We start from the raw sequence: 18,731 nt of genomic DNA, 5'->3' as shown, positions 1-18,731 counted from the left end.
GCTTGAATAGAAAAATCATCAGCTCCATGATGTATTATCCATGGAAGTGTACACAAAGTGGGAAAGAACAGCTGCTGATGGCAAAAGTTATAGCTGTGCGCATTATTTCTTCCAAACGGATTTTGACAGCAGAGAGGTTCAAACCCCAATAATAATGATATAAAGGGTTGTGGCGTTTTTTTTTATTGTTAAAATGCCTGGTGTGGACCAAATTCACAGCTCCCAATAGCACTATTGGCAGTTTCTTTGTCCCACTTCCTTTACATCTACCAGCTGCGCTGTTCCCCTATAAAGTGGTGAATGGTTTGGCAGGAATTTACCCGGGAAAGACAAAAAGTGACAATGATTTGCGGAAATCATTGAGAAATTTGGAGGGAAAGCATTCCTAGTTTACAAGAGGAGGGTGTCGGTCCTGCGGAGCTTGGGCTGCTGGCTCGTTGGGCTGCAGAAGCCACGTGCTTTTCTCTGGACATGCCATAAGGTCCACTGCCTTACTTTGACTATTTAGAGGGAAGGACAGAGGCTACCAGAGGTGCCTAGTGTCAAACGTGGGAGTGGAGAACTGGGTGCTATTGTGTCAGTAGAAAATAATTGATGTTTTGTGGGCAAATTGTTACTTCTTATGGGGTTTTGAAACAATACAAGGTCATCAACATAATGTGAAAAATCTTATTTTTCATATATGATATTATGTGTATGTGTGTGTATATATGTATAAACAGAGCAAATACATACATGTGTGTTGCATATCTACTGCTATACATCAGTGGATAATGGGTATACAAGAAAATATGGATCTGATTTTAGAGTGCTCATTGCATCAATCTTACTGAGTCAGTGGAATTTGAGGTCACCCTGTGCTTTACAAGATGACCTCAGCATCTTGCAAAATTGAGCTTCTGTGAAGAAAATGTTTTGTTTGCTATTTGAATTGTCAAGAAGAGCTTTCAAGTTGATTCTATGCATAAGTGAATAGGAAGAGTGCCTAATGAAATAAGAGAATAGTTTTCAGGGATGCTGAAAAAACTGTGAATTTTAGAATAAAAGCAAGTCAATGCTATGGTCATAGTGTTTTTATTATCAAAATCAGCTAAGACAACAGTTTGTCCCTGAAGAAATGGTTAAGGAAATACTTTAGAATTACTCAAGCTTTCAGATTTTTCCTCTTCCTTGCTTTGCATTCCCTTTATGAATATCTGCTAGTTGTCTTTTCTGAGAATTACCTGCAGAAAATAACATTGCCTTTGTGGTATCTGAGAATAACTGATAGAGAACAAGGAGCAGGGGCTTTAAGGATGTTAAGGATGAGTAAAATATAAAACGAAAATGAAGCTGAATACTATGAGCTTGTATTATAATTAAAACCAGATATTGCACATTTAGTGTAGATTATTTCTGTCTCATCTGATTTTGCATAGATTCTTCATCATCCATCTTACTTCATTTGCTTTTTCTTTTTCTTTCTAGTACCCTGAGTTGATGGTTGCATCTTATAACAATAATGAAGATGCTCCACATGAGCCTGATGGGGTAGCCTTGGTATGGAACATGAAGTTCAAGAAAACCACACCGGAATATGTTTTCCATTGTCAGGTAAGGCTGAGGAGGCCATTAATTTTATGCTAGATGAAACAGAGTTTACTACATGGTGCATCTTCCCACTGTTTATATGAAGAGGTTGAGGTTAAAAATAGGCATTTTTGGAAAAAGTACAAGCAGCAGTCCAGTGTTTTTAGAAGGCAACCAGCCTTCTCAAACAATACTGAAAGTCTGTCAGGGCTGCGTGTCATTCTTTGTGTATTTAAAACAGTCCCTGGGAGATTTAGTTTATAAAGCCCTTGCACTTATGAAGTAACTGTGGTGTACCACTTCCTCATCCAGGCAGCAACATATGCTTTCCCACCCACGTTAGCTTCCTTGCATCCTCTGTACTCCAAGCTGCCTACCCTTGCCTTGATTCTGCTCAATATCATGTTTTGCCTTTAAAATTGGGAAGTACACTTTGCATTTCTGGGCTTGCGTCTTACTTACAGCTTGATAAAAACAGTCTCAATTACAAGGACTACTCCACCAATTCCTGTTTGACTCTCCTTTAGGTTAGCAAACCGGTGTTTCACTTCACTCAGAGCTACTTTATAACCATACTATTTTAGATGTTTATGGCCATTTCAAAAATAGTTGGGTGTTTTATTTCTATAGGTCTGTTTACTCCTCTTTTGCCATTGCTTTTATGTGTGAAATGGCACAGCCTTGTATTGACAGAAATGTTCTTCTCATTGGCTCTATCTCCATCAAACTGTCCAAACTGAGGAACAGGGCTTGGGCCAAATTCCCAACCTCTTCATTAATGTCCTTCTGTGGGACATTCTGTGGTAATTAAATACAGGACAGTGGTATTCAAAAAGCCATATGGAAAAGTTTCAGCAAGTAAAACTTAACAATCAGAGATTAGTAAAATGCAGATTATTCTGCGGTAAAAATTGCTTCTCTTGGAAGGATATGTATTACCTGGCTAATTGTGTAAGCTAAGTGTCATTTTACATTCAAGGACCAAACATCTTTTTGAACTGAGTTTATGTTTGGACTTGGGTACATTATCAGATGTAACATAGTGGGAGGGAGTTGCTGGAATTGAAGTTACTGCTTCAACCCGATTAAGTAACCTTTAATTCTGGGCATGTTTTTCTAATTTGCTATACTGAAAAACAACTTCACAAGGAGTCTAGGCCTGCACAGCAAATATGCCATGCAGATTTATATACATATATATGTATGTGTGTGTGTGTGTATTACCTTTGAAATGAGAACTTCTATTTTTCTGGATATCGTATTCAGCAGACTGATGTGTTCTTTCAGACTGCTTAAGATCATAGCTCAGATCCCACGTTCAAATTCTTCTAGGATGTACATGCAGCTTAATGTTTTAAACAACATATTCAAGAGGGGAGATTGCCCATTGCATTTTCAGGAAGAATAATCCTTAAACTAGATTGATTTTGTAAGATAATAACCAGATTCAGAGTAGCCCTTCTGAGTACACAAAGGGAAGACTGACTACAGACATAACAGTGTGCTCCGTTAATTGAAAACTCTATCTAGTTTTAAAAGTAGGTACGCTTAAACAGGGGAGGTATGACTCACTAAATTCAAAGCATTGAGACAGGCTATACTCTCCATTAGAAAAACACACATAGGACAAAGTGGTGGCCAGAGATTTGGCCTGGCTGAGCTTCTGTCTAATTCACCCATAAGTTGGATGTCCCCCTTTTTAGAACTGGATCCTTAAAACCTGTGAATTGAGAGACACATATGGCCCTGTGCCTTCGCGTACATCCTGGATTCATCATCTTTCAGTTAAATGAAATCAGTTCTTCTGTTCATGGGAAATATTTCTTTTCTTGGTCAAACTGTCCACAGATAATTTGCACTATAAGTCTGTTATGAGTTGGAACCATGTTTGAACCACCATTACGGGGCTTCTGACCTGTGGAATATCTTCTGCATCTCAGATCAGAAGGGGATACCCACATGAGATGAAATGGGGAGGCAAAAAGCATGAGACTTGGTCTCTTGAACACAGGTTTTGTGCTAACTGACTCATATGGAAAATAGGAAAAAAAAATAGCTCAAAGTCTGGAATTCAGTTCTGTAGATCATCATGTTATTCTGTTAGTTAGTGGAAACCAACTGTATTATTAGTTCGCCCAATATCATTTATATTGCCATTTTGCAAGAGAAATATTCCCTTATTCAGTCCTGATTCAGTCATTTCTCCAGGTCTTCTGTGAGACACGCCCAATTTTTCCTCTGCAATACATGACCTTATAACAGTCCAGCCCAGCAGATAGAGATGAACACACACCTTACCAGTACAGCTAGGTTGCCCAGATATGACAAACACAGTACTTTGAGTGTATTTTCCCAGTAGCCCTCTATTTTCCTTTCCAAAGACCTTCTATAAAAATGTGGTCTTAATAAATACTATACGGTGCTGACTAATACACCTTTTGCCTTTCAATTTTGGGGCTCATAGAATGAGATACAAGCAAGTAGAAACTCATTTCAGATGTGACTGTTGAGGAACTCATGCAAGCCACTTCTGAGAAGCCAAATCAATAAATAGGTTTATGAAGCCATTTCTGAGGAAATTCTAAGAAATTCCACCTCAGGAGTTCTGATAACATCGGTAGAAATAGATATGTGAAACATCTCCGGACAGCTGAAGAGCTGACTGAACTTCAGCAGGTAGAACTTTAGATACCTCTTGTGCGCATTTGGTAAATTCTTGAAGCTAGGAACTGTAAAGTTTTTCTGTCTTTCCTGGTATATTATACAGATTTAAGTGAGATGATTACCAAGAAATTTCTTAATTTTCTTTACCTTTTTCTATGACTTTTTGTAATCTTACATAGGATCATTGAAATTGTCATAATCAGAACAACAGGCTTTCCCAGCGCCTTTGCTGAAAGTTGCCAGAACCCAGGGGCTTCAACTAAAGTTGTCTATCAGCCATGGCAGACAATGATGCAAAAATCTACCAGTGATGATGTTTTTTCCTAACTCCAATCAGCAAAACGTTTGATTTCAGTCCTCAGATGTGAGGGATGATGTATTCTCTAAATGTTAATCTTAGCTGTTGTCACTAATGATCTTACTGGTATGAAATTCTTGCCCCATTTAAAGTCATATTAGGTTGTTGGCTCATCAATACAGTGTAGGTGGTAGTAAATTTCATAGCTCTACAATATGTTGTGCTACAAATACTGGGTCCAATTTTAGTTAATATGCATTAAGGGAAAAATTATTATCAGCCAAGTGGACTTTTTTACTGATTAATTTATGTGAACTGCCATGTGGTCTATCAAATCCTTTCTAAACAAAACAGTCCTACTGGCTTCTACTCTCTTCTCCTGTGGAATATTTATTTTCTTCTACTTGTTTTATTTTTGCCCTTCTTTAGGTTTTTATATTTCTACTGGTCTGTATTGGGACCAGTACTGTTTAATATCTTCATCAATGACATGGACAGTGGGATTGAGTGCACCCTCAGCAAGTTTGCCAATGACACCAAGCTGAGTGGAGCGGTTGACATGCCTGAGGGATGGGATGCCATTCGGAGGGGCCTGGACAAGCTCAAGGAGGGGGCCTGTATGAACCTCATAAGGTTCAACAAGGCCAAGGGCAAGGTCCTGCACATGGGTCGGGGCAACCCCCAGTACCAGTACAGGCTGGGGGATGAAGGGATTGAGAGCAGCCCTGCGGAGAAGGACTTGGTGATACTGGTGGATGAAAAGCTGGACATGAGCCAGCAATGTGGGCTTGCAGCCCAAAAAGCCAAACGTATCCTGGGCTGCATCAAAAGAAGCGTGACCAGCAGGTTGAGGGAGGTGATTCTGCCCCTCTGCTCCACTCTGCTGAGACCCCACCTGGAGTACTGCGTCCAGCTCTGGAGTCCTCAGCACAGGAAAGACATGGACCTGTTGGAACGGGTCCAGAGGAGGGCCTCAAAAATGATCAGAGGGCTGGAACACCTATCCTATGAGGAAAGGCTGAAAGAGTTGGGTTTGTTCAGCCTGGAGAAGAGAAGGCTCCGGGAAGACCTTATTGCAGCCTTTCGATACTTAAAAGGGGCTTATAAAAAAGATGGGAACAAACTTTTTAGTAGGGCCCATTGCAATAGGACAAGGGGGAATGGTTTTAAACTAAAAGAGAGTAGATTTAGACTAGATATAAGGAAGAAATTTTTTACAATGAGGGTGGTGAAACACTGGCACAGGTTGCCCAGAGAGGTGGTAGATGCCCCATCCCTGCAAACATTCAAGGTCAGGTTGGACAGGGCTCTGAGTAACCTGATCTAGTTGAAGATGTCCCGGCCCATGGCAGGGGAGTTGGACTAGGTGACCTTTAAAGGTCCCTTCCAACCCAAACTATTCTATGATTCTCTGATTCTACTTCACCCAGTGATGTGCTGCCAGTATTTTAGCTGGGAGTCCCACAAATTTTTTCCTCTATAGCTCATCATACATCTCTTTACCACAAGGTTAGAAATGGGAAAGCAAGGAAGAGTGAGGGATTGGGCAATTTGTTCATTTGTTTTCCTATGCAAGCAAAAAAATGTTGTCTCAGAAGCAAAATCAAAGTGGAAGGGTGATTTCATTTGCCAAAGGAATGAACGCCCAATGCTTCCCTTAGGTAGTGAGGAATAAATTGAGCATGCAGTTAATACTGCAGAGTGCAGACTGGGAATGTCCTTGTAGGGAAAAGTCAGGGATGTCCTCTTCCCCCATGCTGGAGCATCACAAACTCTTGGTGTAATCCAGTGCATTCCAAAGGCAAAACCCAAGCCTTTCAGAAGTACTGTATGAGGCCTACAGATGAGTCATCCCTGGTTGGGTTGGTTTGGCAGTATCCAGAGCATTCCAGCAAAGACATGGAAATCACATTGACTCTCCCTCGTTTTGGTGGGAGAATTTTAAGCAGTGGTTCACACTGCTTCTCTCAGCTACTCTTGGTCTGCATTTAGGTGGGGGTGACAAAAACAAAAATAGTATGGCACGGTTATTGATGATATGACTCAACATGAGCTCAATCCTATATTGATATATGCAATGCATGGGGCTGGCCTTGTATGTGAACATTCCTGTACTATTGATCGATAGAGTAGCGTCAATGATATTTCTTATTCCAGCTCTTTCTTAGAAAACACTTATATGTCCGTAATGTGTTTCTTCACTGAACAAATAAAAATTTACCTTACCCATTAATTATGAGGATTATTTCTAATGCAATGCCCATAGTTAATGTACTACTGGTCATCTCTGCCCATGATGTTTTTCCTGTTTCCTGGGGGACTGATCTAAGCTTTCTAAGCCACAGTGACCTGAAGAAGTATCTGAAACTTTGCACCAACATATCTGGTTGAGTGAGGCAAATGAGAATGAAGACTATCTTTGCCCTAAAGTGGGTAGTTGAATTCTGAGCTATTATACCCTTCCTTTCAGCAAGTCCTGTTAGCATGGGTACAGCACTGCTCTTAAACCAGATCTCATAGCTTTTGGGTTAGAGCTGATCTACAGAGGTGGAAGATACAAGGGAAATAAATAATCAGTGGGTCTAGTGGACTTCAGGATATTGCAAACCATTTCCTTTCTTCTGGAACCAAACAGGGGTTATTAAAGTTGGTTGAGGTATCTGGACCTCAGTTTCAAACATCCGTCACTTCAAGAGAGGAGGGGTGAGGAGAAGACAGCTAAAGATATTAGTTTCATGCAAATAAACCAAATTGAATGTTACTTTCTGATTTGGAGGACTCTGCATTGTGTTTGGAAAGTTTGATGGATTCTGCTTTCCTACACCCAGTCTAATGATAGCAGCAACAACAAAAAAATGACTACATTGACTGCATTTTGATTTATTATACATTATTTCCTGATCTATTAATTTCCTCTTTCTCAGCTATGTCTTTTCCAAATGTCTCAAAAGGGCAGTGAGAAGTACAGATCTGACACTTAGAAGTAACTCCATTCAGCATATTTTTAAGGAAGGAGAGCACATGTGAAGTAGCTTTTATTTGAGGAAGCAGTAACCATTTAAGAGTTCTTTCAAGGAGTCAGATTGACTTTTAGCATAATCACAAAAAGATTTCAGCAGTATATCACTTTTAATAGCTGCAGCTATTTCTGTCCTTTTCCTAAAATGCCGTGCAGTCAGATTTACTTGGTTGGTTCCATCTCTTTACTAAACTGTCAGGTTTTTGTGGGATATGGGACTTGTGTTTTCTATTTTAATTTCAAGAAAAGCTGTCCATGCTTGGAAAATATTGGTGGATTGGGTACAGAAATCAGCCACTCAACCGCACCACAAAATGTTTCATTCTCCCCTAGCTTTTTTGTAGTGGCTTCTATACACTGCCATTAAGCTATGTGTTTGACCACTCTTCATTGCTTATCCTGGTGTGGTCTTTCCCTTTTCAACTAAATGGATGGAGTCAGAAATGCATATCTTAGAATTAGATGCACTGAGGTAAATGAAGGGCTATATTTAGTGGCTGATATTGGCTGCAGTTGCCTTTTTTTTTTCCTGATTTGGTTCCTTTGTTGTCTGCTCTTTCAAAATCAACATAAATTCCTTCAGATGTACTTTTTGCTCCAGCAGCCTGCCTCCTAAAGGTGCTGAGCACCCAAATCCATAAGACTTGTGTGCAGAGCAGGCTGAGGTAACAGCATGAATGACTAATACCCTCCTTTTCCTCTTGTCCTTGAGTTTCCATCTCTGTGGAAGCCAAACCAGAGCTCAGTCCCTCCAGCACTTTAAAAGAAAGGAACAAGTTTAATTGTCAAGAAAGCATGGTTGGAATACTTAAAAACTAAAGAAAAATTTCTCTGATAGTTATATTGCTGTTTTTCACAAAGGCTTCCTCACTTTTTTTCTGCTAAGTTTCAAGTAAGGATTCAGCTCTTTGGAGCCATCAAAGAAATGAGAGACCGTAAGCTCCTTCCAAGCTTCCCAGAATTTTGTAAGTAAAAACAATGTGAAGAACGAGCAGCATGTCCAGTCCCAGAGCTGACTTGTCTAGTTCCTCAGTTTCTAGTTAGAAGGGGCACCTGTGGTCAGTCTTTAAAGGGCTGCAAATCTCAGAGAAGACATGTGGCTCTGAGCTGACTGCAAATTTTCAAAAAAACCTCAAGCCCCTCCTTTGGAAGAGAAAGTCTTTTCCAACATGAATTATCCTGTGACCCTATGATCCTAAACATGAATCAGATTCTGCCCATTTTCAAAGTAGTTCTCTGGTAAGTGGACCTCTGAATGTCTGCCTGTGAAGATGCTGAGGCAGCTCCCATACTGGGAATGGTCCAGTACCTAAGGACCCAAATTTCTTGCAGAATTTTTGTAATGCATACCAAAATGTTGTAAAATTGAATCAAGTAGGGCTTCTTCAGAGATGAAGGGTTTGTTTTGTTTTCATTTCTGTTTTGTTTCCTGCTATGCATCGTTGGTAGGATGATCTTTATGGAGCTGCATAGAGCTCTGCTGTGCCTGTTCTCCAGGACACTTTGTTGCTATTACATTTGTGACTACGTGGTCATCTGCACACTGTAATAATTCATGCAGATGCATAGGTGCACCATTTTGAATTAAAATTGGGGGGAATTTCTAACTATGCTACTGGGGAAGGAGAACAGTTTCAGCTACGGCTTGTGATAGAAGGACATATTCATTCTGTTCTTATTTTAAAACTTTTTTCCTCTGTCCTGTTGTGTTTGTCCAGGCTGGAACATAGAAACACAGAGCACAGTTTGTGCTGTGAGGATTTCAGTAAACAAGAGCCCATGTCTTGTCTCTTAGGCTTTTGGTTTAGGTTCTTCCTCCTGTTCTCAACTGATACCAGCTATCTTTTTTTGCTCCTCCTATTGGAGGCTACACCACTTCTAGCCTTTGGTGATTAAAAATAACTATCATTTGGCCTAAGATTAGTGCTCCAATACTTGTGGACAGATTGTGTATAAGTCACCCACACATCTGAAGGCTGTAGTATTTGGAAAATGGTTTTCGGTGTCTTAGGCGAGAGGAGAGACCTGCATGCAGCAGATTTGTAGAGGGGCCAAAGAGGACCAAATATACAAGAGGCAAAGTCTCCTGTCTCCCGGCTATTGCTGAACCCAGAGGCATCAGTGGGGGAGGACAGAAAAGGCATTGAAAATGTGAAAATGTATATTCTGTCTTTGGTGCCACAGTGTCTTATCCAGTCCTGAGATCACCAGTATGAAATGCCCCAAGTCCTGCTTTACTGCTGAAATGCCACAGCTGTTAATGTGGCATCTGCTAGCATCTGCAGCTCAAGAAAAAGTATGCCATGTTTTCCACATAGCCTTTCAGTCCTAAAAATCTCTTAAAACTGACTTTATTTCCTCAGAAGATCAAATCATGATATTTTTCATAGCAAGAGTGGGAGAAGGAAACCTTCTTCCAGGCAAGATCAGAGAGAAACTAAGCACCGTTATGTAGACTAAAGGGATGTCAATTGGATTCACAGAGTTGTGTGCCTTCCCTTGGGTTTGTTTACCTGTATCTTTCCCAACCCTCAGCAAAGCTGCTTTTTCCATGATGACTTGGATCTATTGCTATCTTGTGCAGAACCCTGAAGAGCAACACACCCATCAAAGCCAATGTGTACATTATAACAGCATAATTGTATGTCATATCCCATCAGTCTGTGAAATGACTGCAAATACAAAAGGTGGGTGCAGTTTCTCTATTAACATTCTGAATTACTTGAGGACTGTGTTTATACATACGAAGTCTGCTAGCAACAGAATGCTACTTTGCTTAGAGCAATGCTTAACATAGATCATCTTCCTCATTTGAAACTGAGATTTCAATTATGAATCAAAGAATTAGGAAGTGACAAATCTGCTTGTCTTGAATAGAAAATTTTAGGCGGTTCCTACTTCTAAGCCTTTTTTGGAGGGGGTAGATTATCATATGCTTAAATGATATGCTGTCACTACTAGCAATAGCATTGTGCTTTTTGTAGGTGTTAAAATAGTGATTTGTAATGAACCTGTACTTAAAGATGCTGTTTCTCTTCTTAAAGTTCACGTAGTCTTCCTTTCAGACAAAATATAAAGAATATGTTGGCTACTTGATATGGTAGGCATTCTTTTTTTTTTTTTAAGTTTCTTTGTTTCACTGAAACTTGCATGCTGTTTCACAGAAACATTCAGCACTTTCTGAATTACTAGCATCTAATATGCAATATTCAAATAATGCAATTTGAAGAAAATCTAACCTTTGAATTTGCAGAGTTAGACATGCAGTATTTTTAAACTTTAGCTAGCTAAGGAAAAAAAAAACAGTCAAAAACTATATTTCATAAGAGAAAATTATAGTGATATTGATGGTTTGCCAAAACCTCAAGCAGTGACAAAATCCACAGAGTGTCCTGAAAGAGATGCCTTTGCAAAACCATTCCTTTGCAGATGGCTTAGATTATTGATACTTATAAACACATGACATTATTTGTTCGACTCAGAATTTTTAAAAACTCTGTTGGTAAAAAATGCAAATTTGTCACACTATGCCAAAATCACAGAGAAAAAAATCACCAAATCCTGAAATTGTTCCTGAGGGTGTTTTATGGTTTAGTAGTTGTTGATTTGGTTACATTTCAACATGACCTAGTGTAAAATATTTCAACAAAAAGGGAGGAAGGAAGGAAAAAAAGAACATAACTTTCCTTTGTTGATATGAACATTATGTTTTATAGTTTTTCATGTATACCTGAAACTCCCTGTGCTAAAAGGGGTTTGGGTGAACAAGAAATGCAGGATCAGATGTGAAATCTATAAGTCACTGGGATCCTTCCACAGAATTTTTTTCCATAAAGGATATGAAATACCATGCAATTCCCTAGCTGCACTGCAAATGATGGATAAACAGCCATAGGCATGACTTTTCTGTTTAGGTTATGTAACTGTTCACAGTGTAAGCTACTTGCAATGGAGACTACATTTGGTCCAAATTCGAGAAAATTATTTCACCTCATGATTTTTGTCTCTGTGGGAGCTCTGTGTGAGGAGTGAAGCCTCTTTCTGTGTTACCTGGCACAAAATATAAAACAGTTACTCTTCTAAAGTGCTGTAAAAGGCCCCAGAAACCAAGGAATCCATCATTACAGCCTGGGATACAACTGTCCTCTGCTTTAGGTCTAAAATCAACAGTTTTCCGCCCTCTGCCCCCACAGCTGGATGACTGACAAGTACTTCCCTGAAAAGACCTTTTGTATACAGGCAACATTGATTTAATGATGATTAACGCTCCCTGCTTCCCACAAAGGGAAAGCAGAAGCACGTGCGGACTGGCTGAGATACTGATACTATCCTTGGAAGACGTTTCCCGTGGGGCAGAGAGTCTTCTGGAAAGCGGCAAAAAGGGGAGTCTCTATCAGCCCCCACAGGGACTGCCCAGTAATTCTTATTGAACAAGCACTGCTCTGCATAATGGTATCACATTTGCTGTCACTACAATGATGATTATAAAAAGTGAGTCTTTGTTAGTAATAAGTGCCCGTATGAAGTCATTCCTAGTGTCTTGTGAAAATTTTGCAATCCATTATATGACCACAATAACAGAATGCGAATGATGACAAATACCATAGATTTAACTTTCACAAAGCAGATCTATCTGGTGAAATTTTATTAAAACAGGGTTGTCTTTATCATGAAAAGTATCAGAGAAGAAAAGCTAAAATACATTTATTTTAGCATGAGATGGCAACCAAATGTCCTACGTGCAGGAAGCAATATACTTCTAAAAACTTGTCATATTGGAGAGATCAGAGTGTTTTCGTTATCTCTACAACAAAATGTGCCAGGGTGCTTTAGGATGTATGATTAATTAATTTTGATTGCCCTTACAACAACATTTAGTATTTTTGTAGCTAAGATGAATATCGATTCCACTTCAGTTCCATATTGGTCATGAACATAGACTGAATCACCAGCCATTTCATGGGGAGAACGTGCTTAACATTTGCTATCTCATGTTTACATCTGTAAATAAACAGACTAAGCCCAATTTGGACTGAGTTAACAATGTATAGGAGTTGTGCAGAACTGCTCTTTGCCATGAGTTGTCTGGGGTAAATCCATTCTTCTTTGCAGGACAGTGATACATTATAAAATGTCCCATCACAGGTGGGAGTGGATGACCCAGGCAAGCTGGTTTTTGAGCAAGATGTGGTCCTCTGTTACTGCAGGAGTCAGCAAATGTAAGCTGGCATAACTGCTGATTTATTGTAACTAAGGCTTTGACCCTGAGACCGGAAAAACACTTATCTCATTCCTTGCTCCTCTACAAGACTACTCATGGAAAAAAATAGCAGAAGCCTAACAGCAGAACCTTGCAGGTGAGAAAAGCAGGACGTGAAATTTCAGGAAACTAAGGTTTGTTCAGAGAAAGGGGAATTAAAAATTAGGTCCATAATGGGAAGTAGTCATCTATTCCTGCCTGGCCTTAGCTGCTCCCTAATGCTCTATGGGTGCAGAGCCAGGCAACTCATACCAGAATTTGTACAGTAATTTACTGTGGGAGACATGAACAGTGCGAAGGCAACTCATGTTCCCGCCCTCATTCTTAAATACAGACTTGCCTGTGATATCTTCTGCACTTCCACTAGATAGGTGTTTATCTGTGCCTCTCAGTCTCTCAATCCTCATATCTATGTGCAATGTTTAATTAATTTTCAATTATTTCCAATTATGTAGTGACACTACTTATAAATGATACATCAGTGAAAGTGATGAATTTGGGCAAATATAATAGCCTGTCAGTCTTCACTAGAAGCTACAATTAAATCAAAAAGATAAGAAAAGATTACTGTAATTATTTTGACAGTGAACAGATAGAAGTTTGCCCAAGTGACACAGACTACAGAGTACAAAATGCCAATTGCTTAGAAATAAGTAAAATAAGATACACTATTGTCCCTTTGCTCCCAAGCCTTAACCTGGAAAACCAAGTGACCTATTTCCAGGATTAGGCAGAGCTCCATTCAGTCAAAGACTTATAGGGTCTTTGATAAGTAAAGAGAGGTCCAGTAAGTAGAGATTCATTCAGTTCTGGGCTCCCCAGTGCAAGACAGACTTGGACATAACTGTAGTGAGTCCAGCAAAGGACCTCTAAGATGATTTAAGGACCAGATCATCTCTCATACAAGGAGAGGTCGAGTGAGCTGGGACTACTCAGCCTGGAGAAGAGAAGGCTCAGGGGGATCTTATCAATGTGTATAAATATCTGATGGGGCGACTAAAGAGGATGGAGCCAGGCTCTTCTCAGTGGCACCCAGTGACAGGACAAGAGGCAGTGGGCACAAACTGAAATATAGGAAATTGCATTTAAACATAAGAAAAAGCTCTTTTACTGTGAGGGTGACTGACTACTGGCACAGGTTGCCCGGAGAGGTCATGGGATCTCCATCCATGGAGATACTCAAAACCCAGCTACACACAGTCATGAGCAATCTGCTCCAGCTGACCCTGCTCTGAGCAAGGGGTTGGACTAGACAATCTCTAGATGTGCCTTCCAACCTTGGCAATTCAGTGAGTCTGTCTCTGACATTTCATACTCCTTTTCCCTTCCATGTCTCTGAGGTTATGCAGAAGTCAGCTGGGCCGTGACTGCCTCTAATTCTACAGAGTCTTCCTGGGACCAGCTGAATGTCAGGGCATCCTTCCTTCCTCCCTGAAAGGAGGTTACCAGCTCTCAGAAGTCCTGAATCAAGAAACTGCCTGTTTAGGAAAGCCCTTACCAATTTGCTTGGCTGTGAACAGGCTTTTGAGTCATTGAAGTCAGGGGAAACTTAGAAGAATTGACTACAATTAAGTTCATAGACTTCTGAGAAAAGATGGACTTAAGCATATAGATAAGTTCTTTCCTCAGCTGGGGCTTTAAAGTGTTCTTGGTCTGATATGTTCAATCTTCTGACTATGCCAGGGTTCTCACGGCCTCTGCATTTATTGTGGGGGTTTGGACTGGGTGCTACACTTGAGATTTATCTGCAACTCCCTTATGAGCATCTGTGACTACTATGCCCAACTTCTTGTAGATAATTGTTCTTGCAGCATCTGTACTGGCTTGTAATTCATCTGTGGCTTCACATGGTTTGATTGATCAAATGCATGGTTTGGGGAACTGCTGCCATAGAAACCACCAAGCTACCACCACAGCTCAAGAACAACTCGTGTTTCTATTCCTGTTCTCCATCTCTGGAATTTGCTATCTCTGTGTGCTCTGTGAAGCCCAACTCTTGATATTTCCAGAACTTGCCATCAAGTGATTATCTGTTGTGCTTTCTCTGTGAGAAGAAGAGTCCAGGACACCAAGATGCCAGGCGAGCCTAGTCCACACATCACTCTCTGGGGGATCTCTTCTGCTTTTGCATAGGGCTAGATGGGAACCACCCTGGATAGGGACCCTTGAGCCTCACTCCTGAGGACAGGTCATGGTTCCAGCAGAAAGCAGACTCTGCTTGGAGAAGAGATGTGCAACAACAAGAAGCTTAAGTCCTTAGACTAATGGCTGGGGCACTTTATGAGCATGGGGCCGAGCTGCCAAGACTAGGTCTGTGTTTTATATTAGATAATATCAGAGAATATGCAGAAGTAATTCAGGAAGAGTGACCAGAACTCCTGGACTTGTCCCTCCCAGCCAGGTTCCCCAGGCATTTGCTAGATAGAAGTGGCTTCACCTGTGTAGATGCTTTTGCCTGGAGTTGCATAACTGCAACACTTAGAGATGGCTTTGGTTTGTGTGATGTTTTGAGTATGTGCTTCTCAAGATCTGTATTTCATTTTGCAGTGCTTAAAATATTCCGCCCCCCCCCCCCCCCCGAAAAAAACCCTGTAGGATTACTATGGACTCTAATCTTGTTATCTCTATTCTGCTATCCACATGCATGGATAATAATGCATGGAAATGTAAACAATGCTTTAAGGCTACGCAGACGGCTTTTGAAAACTTGTGCTATCCTAAATACTCCGCCTCTTTCAGGACGTTCTCACACTGAATGCTGCAATCTGTGCCCTGCTCACCAAAATGAGTGCTAAAGAGAAAGAAAAAGGATTAGGGAAGCATCAGTTTTCATTCTTTATTGTATTATCAGCATGTACCTACAGTAGATTTAATATATACACAGCCGATCATGCATAGGGTATACTTTTTGATACTTAGTGCACAGCATTAGGGGTATTTGCTACAGCAATTGTTGGTGTCATAGTTAAACTGTCCCTAAAATTGTGCAAAGACTGTGTCTTTAAGCATATTTCTTTAGAGTCTGTAGGGAATGGAGAATTAAGCATTTCAATGGAGCTGAAAAGTTGAATGTGAAATCTTTTGTTTCTCTTCAGTTATTGTCCCTTCATGAATTACTGCAGACTGTTCATTGTAACTTATCTTACTGATTTTCTGAGTGCAGATGAAACCCAAACATAACTAAGCGAACATGCGGATTGTGTGATCACTTATATGGGAGGGTGGTCACACTAGAGCACAATGGAGGTCATGGTTTGGTTGAGGTTCTTTATTTGGGATAGCTATCTGTGTTAAACAGTCCTTTAATATTAGAAGTCCAGTCCAATAAGCCCTTTTCTGACCAAAAAAAAAAAAAGGGGAGGTGACGGGGGTGACAATTGCAACCTGATATTACTTACTATTGAAAGGAAAACTGTATACCTCCTCCATAGCAAACAGTGTACAAGCTGAAAATAGAAGACTCACATCTTGCCCTGAATTAGCAATGAGATACAGTTTGGAATTGATTGTTCCTGAATCTGAATTTTGGCTGCTGGCAGACCAAAACTGTTAAGACAGTAATTTATGTTCCAATGATTTTAAGCTAGATTTACAAATGTGGTTAGGTGCCTAAAGATGAAAAGAAAGGCAGGCAATGGGATTTGCCAATGCACTTTGCAGCACCTAAATACCTTTGTCTCACCAACCAGCTTGTGTGTGGATAGACACCTTTTGTGTTTGAGATGCTTTTTAAAACAGAAGTCAAAGTGACGAAATGTAAATGTGTGCAGAATGTGAAGGAGGTTTCATCACTAGAAAATTATTCAGGCTGCAATTCACCAATGATTTTAACTTCTAAAATCTCTTGGAATTTCCCTCCGTATGAAAACAGCAACCACTAGTTAACAGAATCAAAAGTGTCAGTAGAAACACACCAGACAACTTCTGTTTTGTGATGTCCCATGTAGGTGATGACTGATGTCGAAAGGATTTCTGGTATTTGATATGGACATTCTGCCACCAGCCCCGTATTTTCAGAAAGCAACTGAACACTTCAGTTTAAGAACTGCTTCTCACCTAATGGCATTTCTGACCACTCCACCAAGTAAATTTTTCACGTAATGTTATTATTTGGTCAATTCTAGAGGCCTTCACCAGACAGATGCCTCTGAAAGAAATTTGTTACAAACCCATTGTAACAAAGCAGCCTCCGTCCCAAAGCACTTGCAGCTATAGTTATGGGTGGTGGCAGGCAGTGACACCATTACCCATGGCCTGAGCTGGCTCTGTGTCGAGCAGCTCTGGTCCAGAAGCCTTTGGCTAATACTGTGCCGAAACTAGCGAGCCCTGCTGCGTGCAAGCGGAGTGCCAGAGTGCCACGCTCAAGCTGACACCTACCATCTGCTCCAAATTCTGGCCAGCCTGTGGTATGAGTGGGGATGGCAGAAGGTCTCTGCGCTCCACCCGCAGACACATGCCCTAAGGCTCCAGGTCTGCATGGGTGGTGCAGACCCATCACTTCAGGCTTGTGAATAATTTAATCAAACAATTAAGAGTGCTCTTGTATAACTGTTGGGGTATCATGACCTAAATAAAACAGACACACCAAGGAAGTGCTTGCTTCTCCAACACGCAGGCACACGGATGTTAAGGTTTTGACTCTGCAATTTGATAAGCAGCCAAATCAGAGAAAATTCCGGTACTTAGCATGTAAGCAGTCGGGTGGAAAGAAAACTTGATTTTGATGTGCTGTTGTTATGAAATTACTCCTTATTTCTCCAGGCTTTAATTCTCTCATCATCAGTCTAACAAAGAAAGTATGATGTTCAGTAAAGACTGTATTCTTAGGCTTGCACGTATGTGTAGTAATTCAGGGTTACCAAACTGATTGGTTGTTGCAGTCGTGGATAAAGGTAGGCAGAAGCTCCCTGTATCGCATATGTGAAGTATCATGTTTATCTGCTTTTGCAACACAGCAAGCAGTTTTGCTGCTTTTCTGAGTCATCACACCACCACCAAATGAATAATATCAGTAAATGCACTTTCCAAAAGGGCTGAAGTGCAGAATGCCTTTTGGCAAGGCAGCTTGTGGACTTTCTTCTGATTATTTTATTTTTGTAGTTACATGGGCTGAACCTGCAGTTACAAAGATGAAAGTAGAAAGCTTCAGCTTTCTGCCCTGCTTAAAATGAAGGCATGAGGCTGGCTATTGCCCTTCTGCAGACTTGGGCAGAGTGCTCTGATTCTGCTGCCATGCTCAGATGTCAGCACTGAGGTTAGATGTCAGAGTTACCTACCCTGTAAACTCGTCTAAGAAAGAGCTGCGTTTCCTGACATACTCTTTTCCTTCTTTTTAAGGACTTAGTACTTTTTCAATAAAAATAAATTTAATTTGTGGCTACATTTCAGCTCCATTGGTTTGATGGTATAAGTGGAGCAATACCAGCTTTGGATTTAGAGCAGTCGTGTGGCTGAGTCTCTCTGTGCAGCTTTCATGTGGTTGGGTGAGACATTCTTAGAATCCCCAAACATTTTTGAAGATCCTAAACTGGAGACATTCACAATTCTTCCCTCCCTTTCTACCATTAATCCTTCATGTTTTAACAAGCACTGAAGTTAATACAGCCTACACTCTTTCCTGTCACACTGGGCCCCCCTCCCTCCTTTCTTTCTCTTGAATAAAGCAATCTGTTCTTTCCAGTCCATACTCTTGTAAATCAAAGGGATAGATGTCGACACACACCATAACCAAGTATAAACTTCCTTTTTTTAATTAAACAGGATTCTGACATTTGGTTTGAAGAAGTGTTTGTTTGGGTTTATTTATTTTTTTAAATATGTGAAGGATGTCAACTGCTTTTATTTTATTTTTAGTAGAAGACAAGTTTTGTATGGTACCACAAATAATCTCCAGCACAAAATCTTTCAGATGTTATTTCATA

General features: G+C 40.4%; 1 protein-coding gene across 7 annotated transcripts in view; it reads left to right on the top strand.

Moving 5' to 3' along the window:
• DYNC1I1 (dynein cytoplasmic 1 intermediate chain 1) overlaps window positions 1-18,731 on the top strand; it is a 200,565-nt gene that overhangs the window by 124,331 nt on the left and 57,503 nt on the right. For all 7 annotated transcript variants that reach the window (XM_030009788.1, XM_030009794.1, XM_030009791.1 and 4 more), the window contains one exon: window positions 1,468-1,593. In XM_030009788.1, the coding sequence (XP_029865648.1) occupies window positions 1,468-1,593 (126 nt within the window). The remainder of the gene's footprint in view (window positions 1-1,467; window positions 1,594-18,731) is intronic.

The sequence above is a fragment of the Aquila chrysaetos genome, chromosome 3 (genome assembly GCF_900496995.4).
Source record: "Aquila chrysaetos chrysaetos chromosome 3, bAquChr1.4, whole genome shotgun sequence".
Classification (NCBI taxonomy): Eukaryota; Metazoa; Chordata; class Aves; order Accipitriformes; family Accipitridae; genus Aquila; species Aquila chrysaetos.
This window is presented reverse-complemented; position numbering and strand designations above follow the sequence as displayed.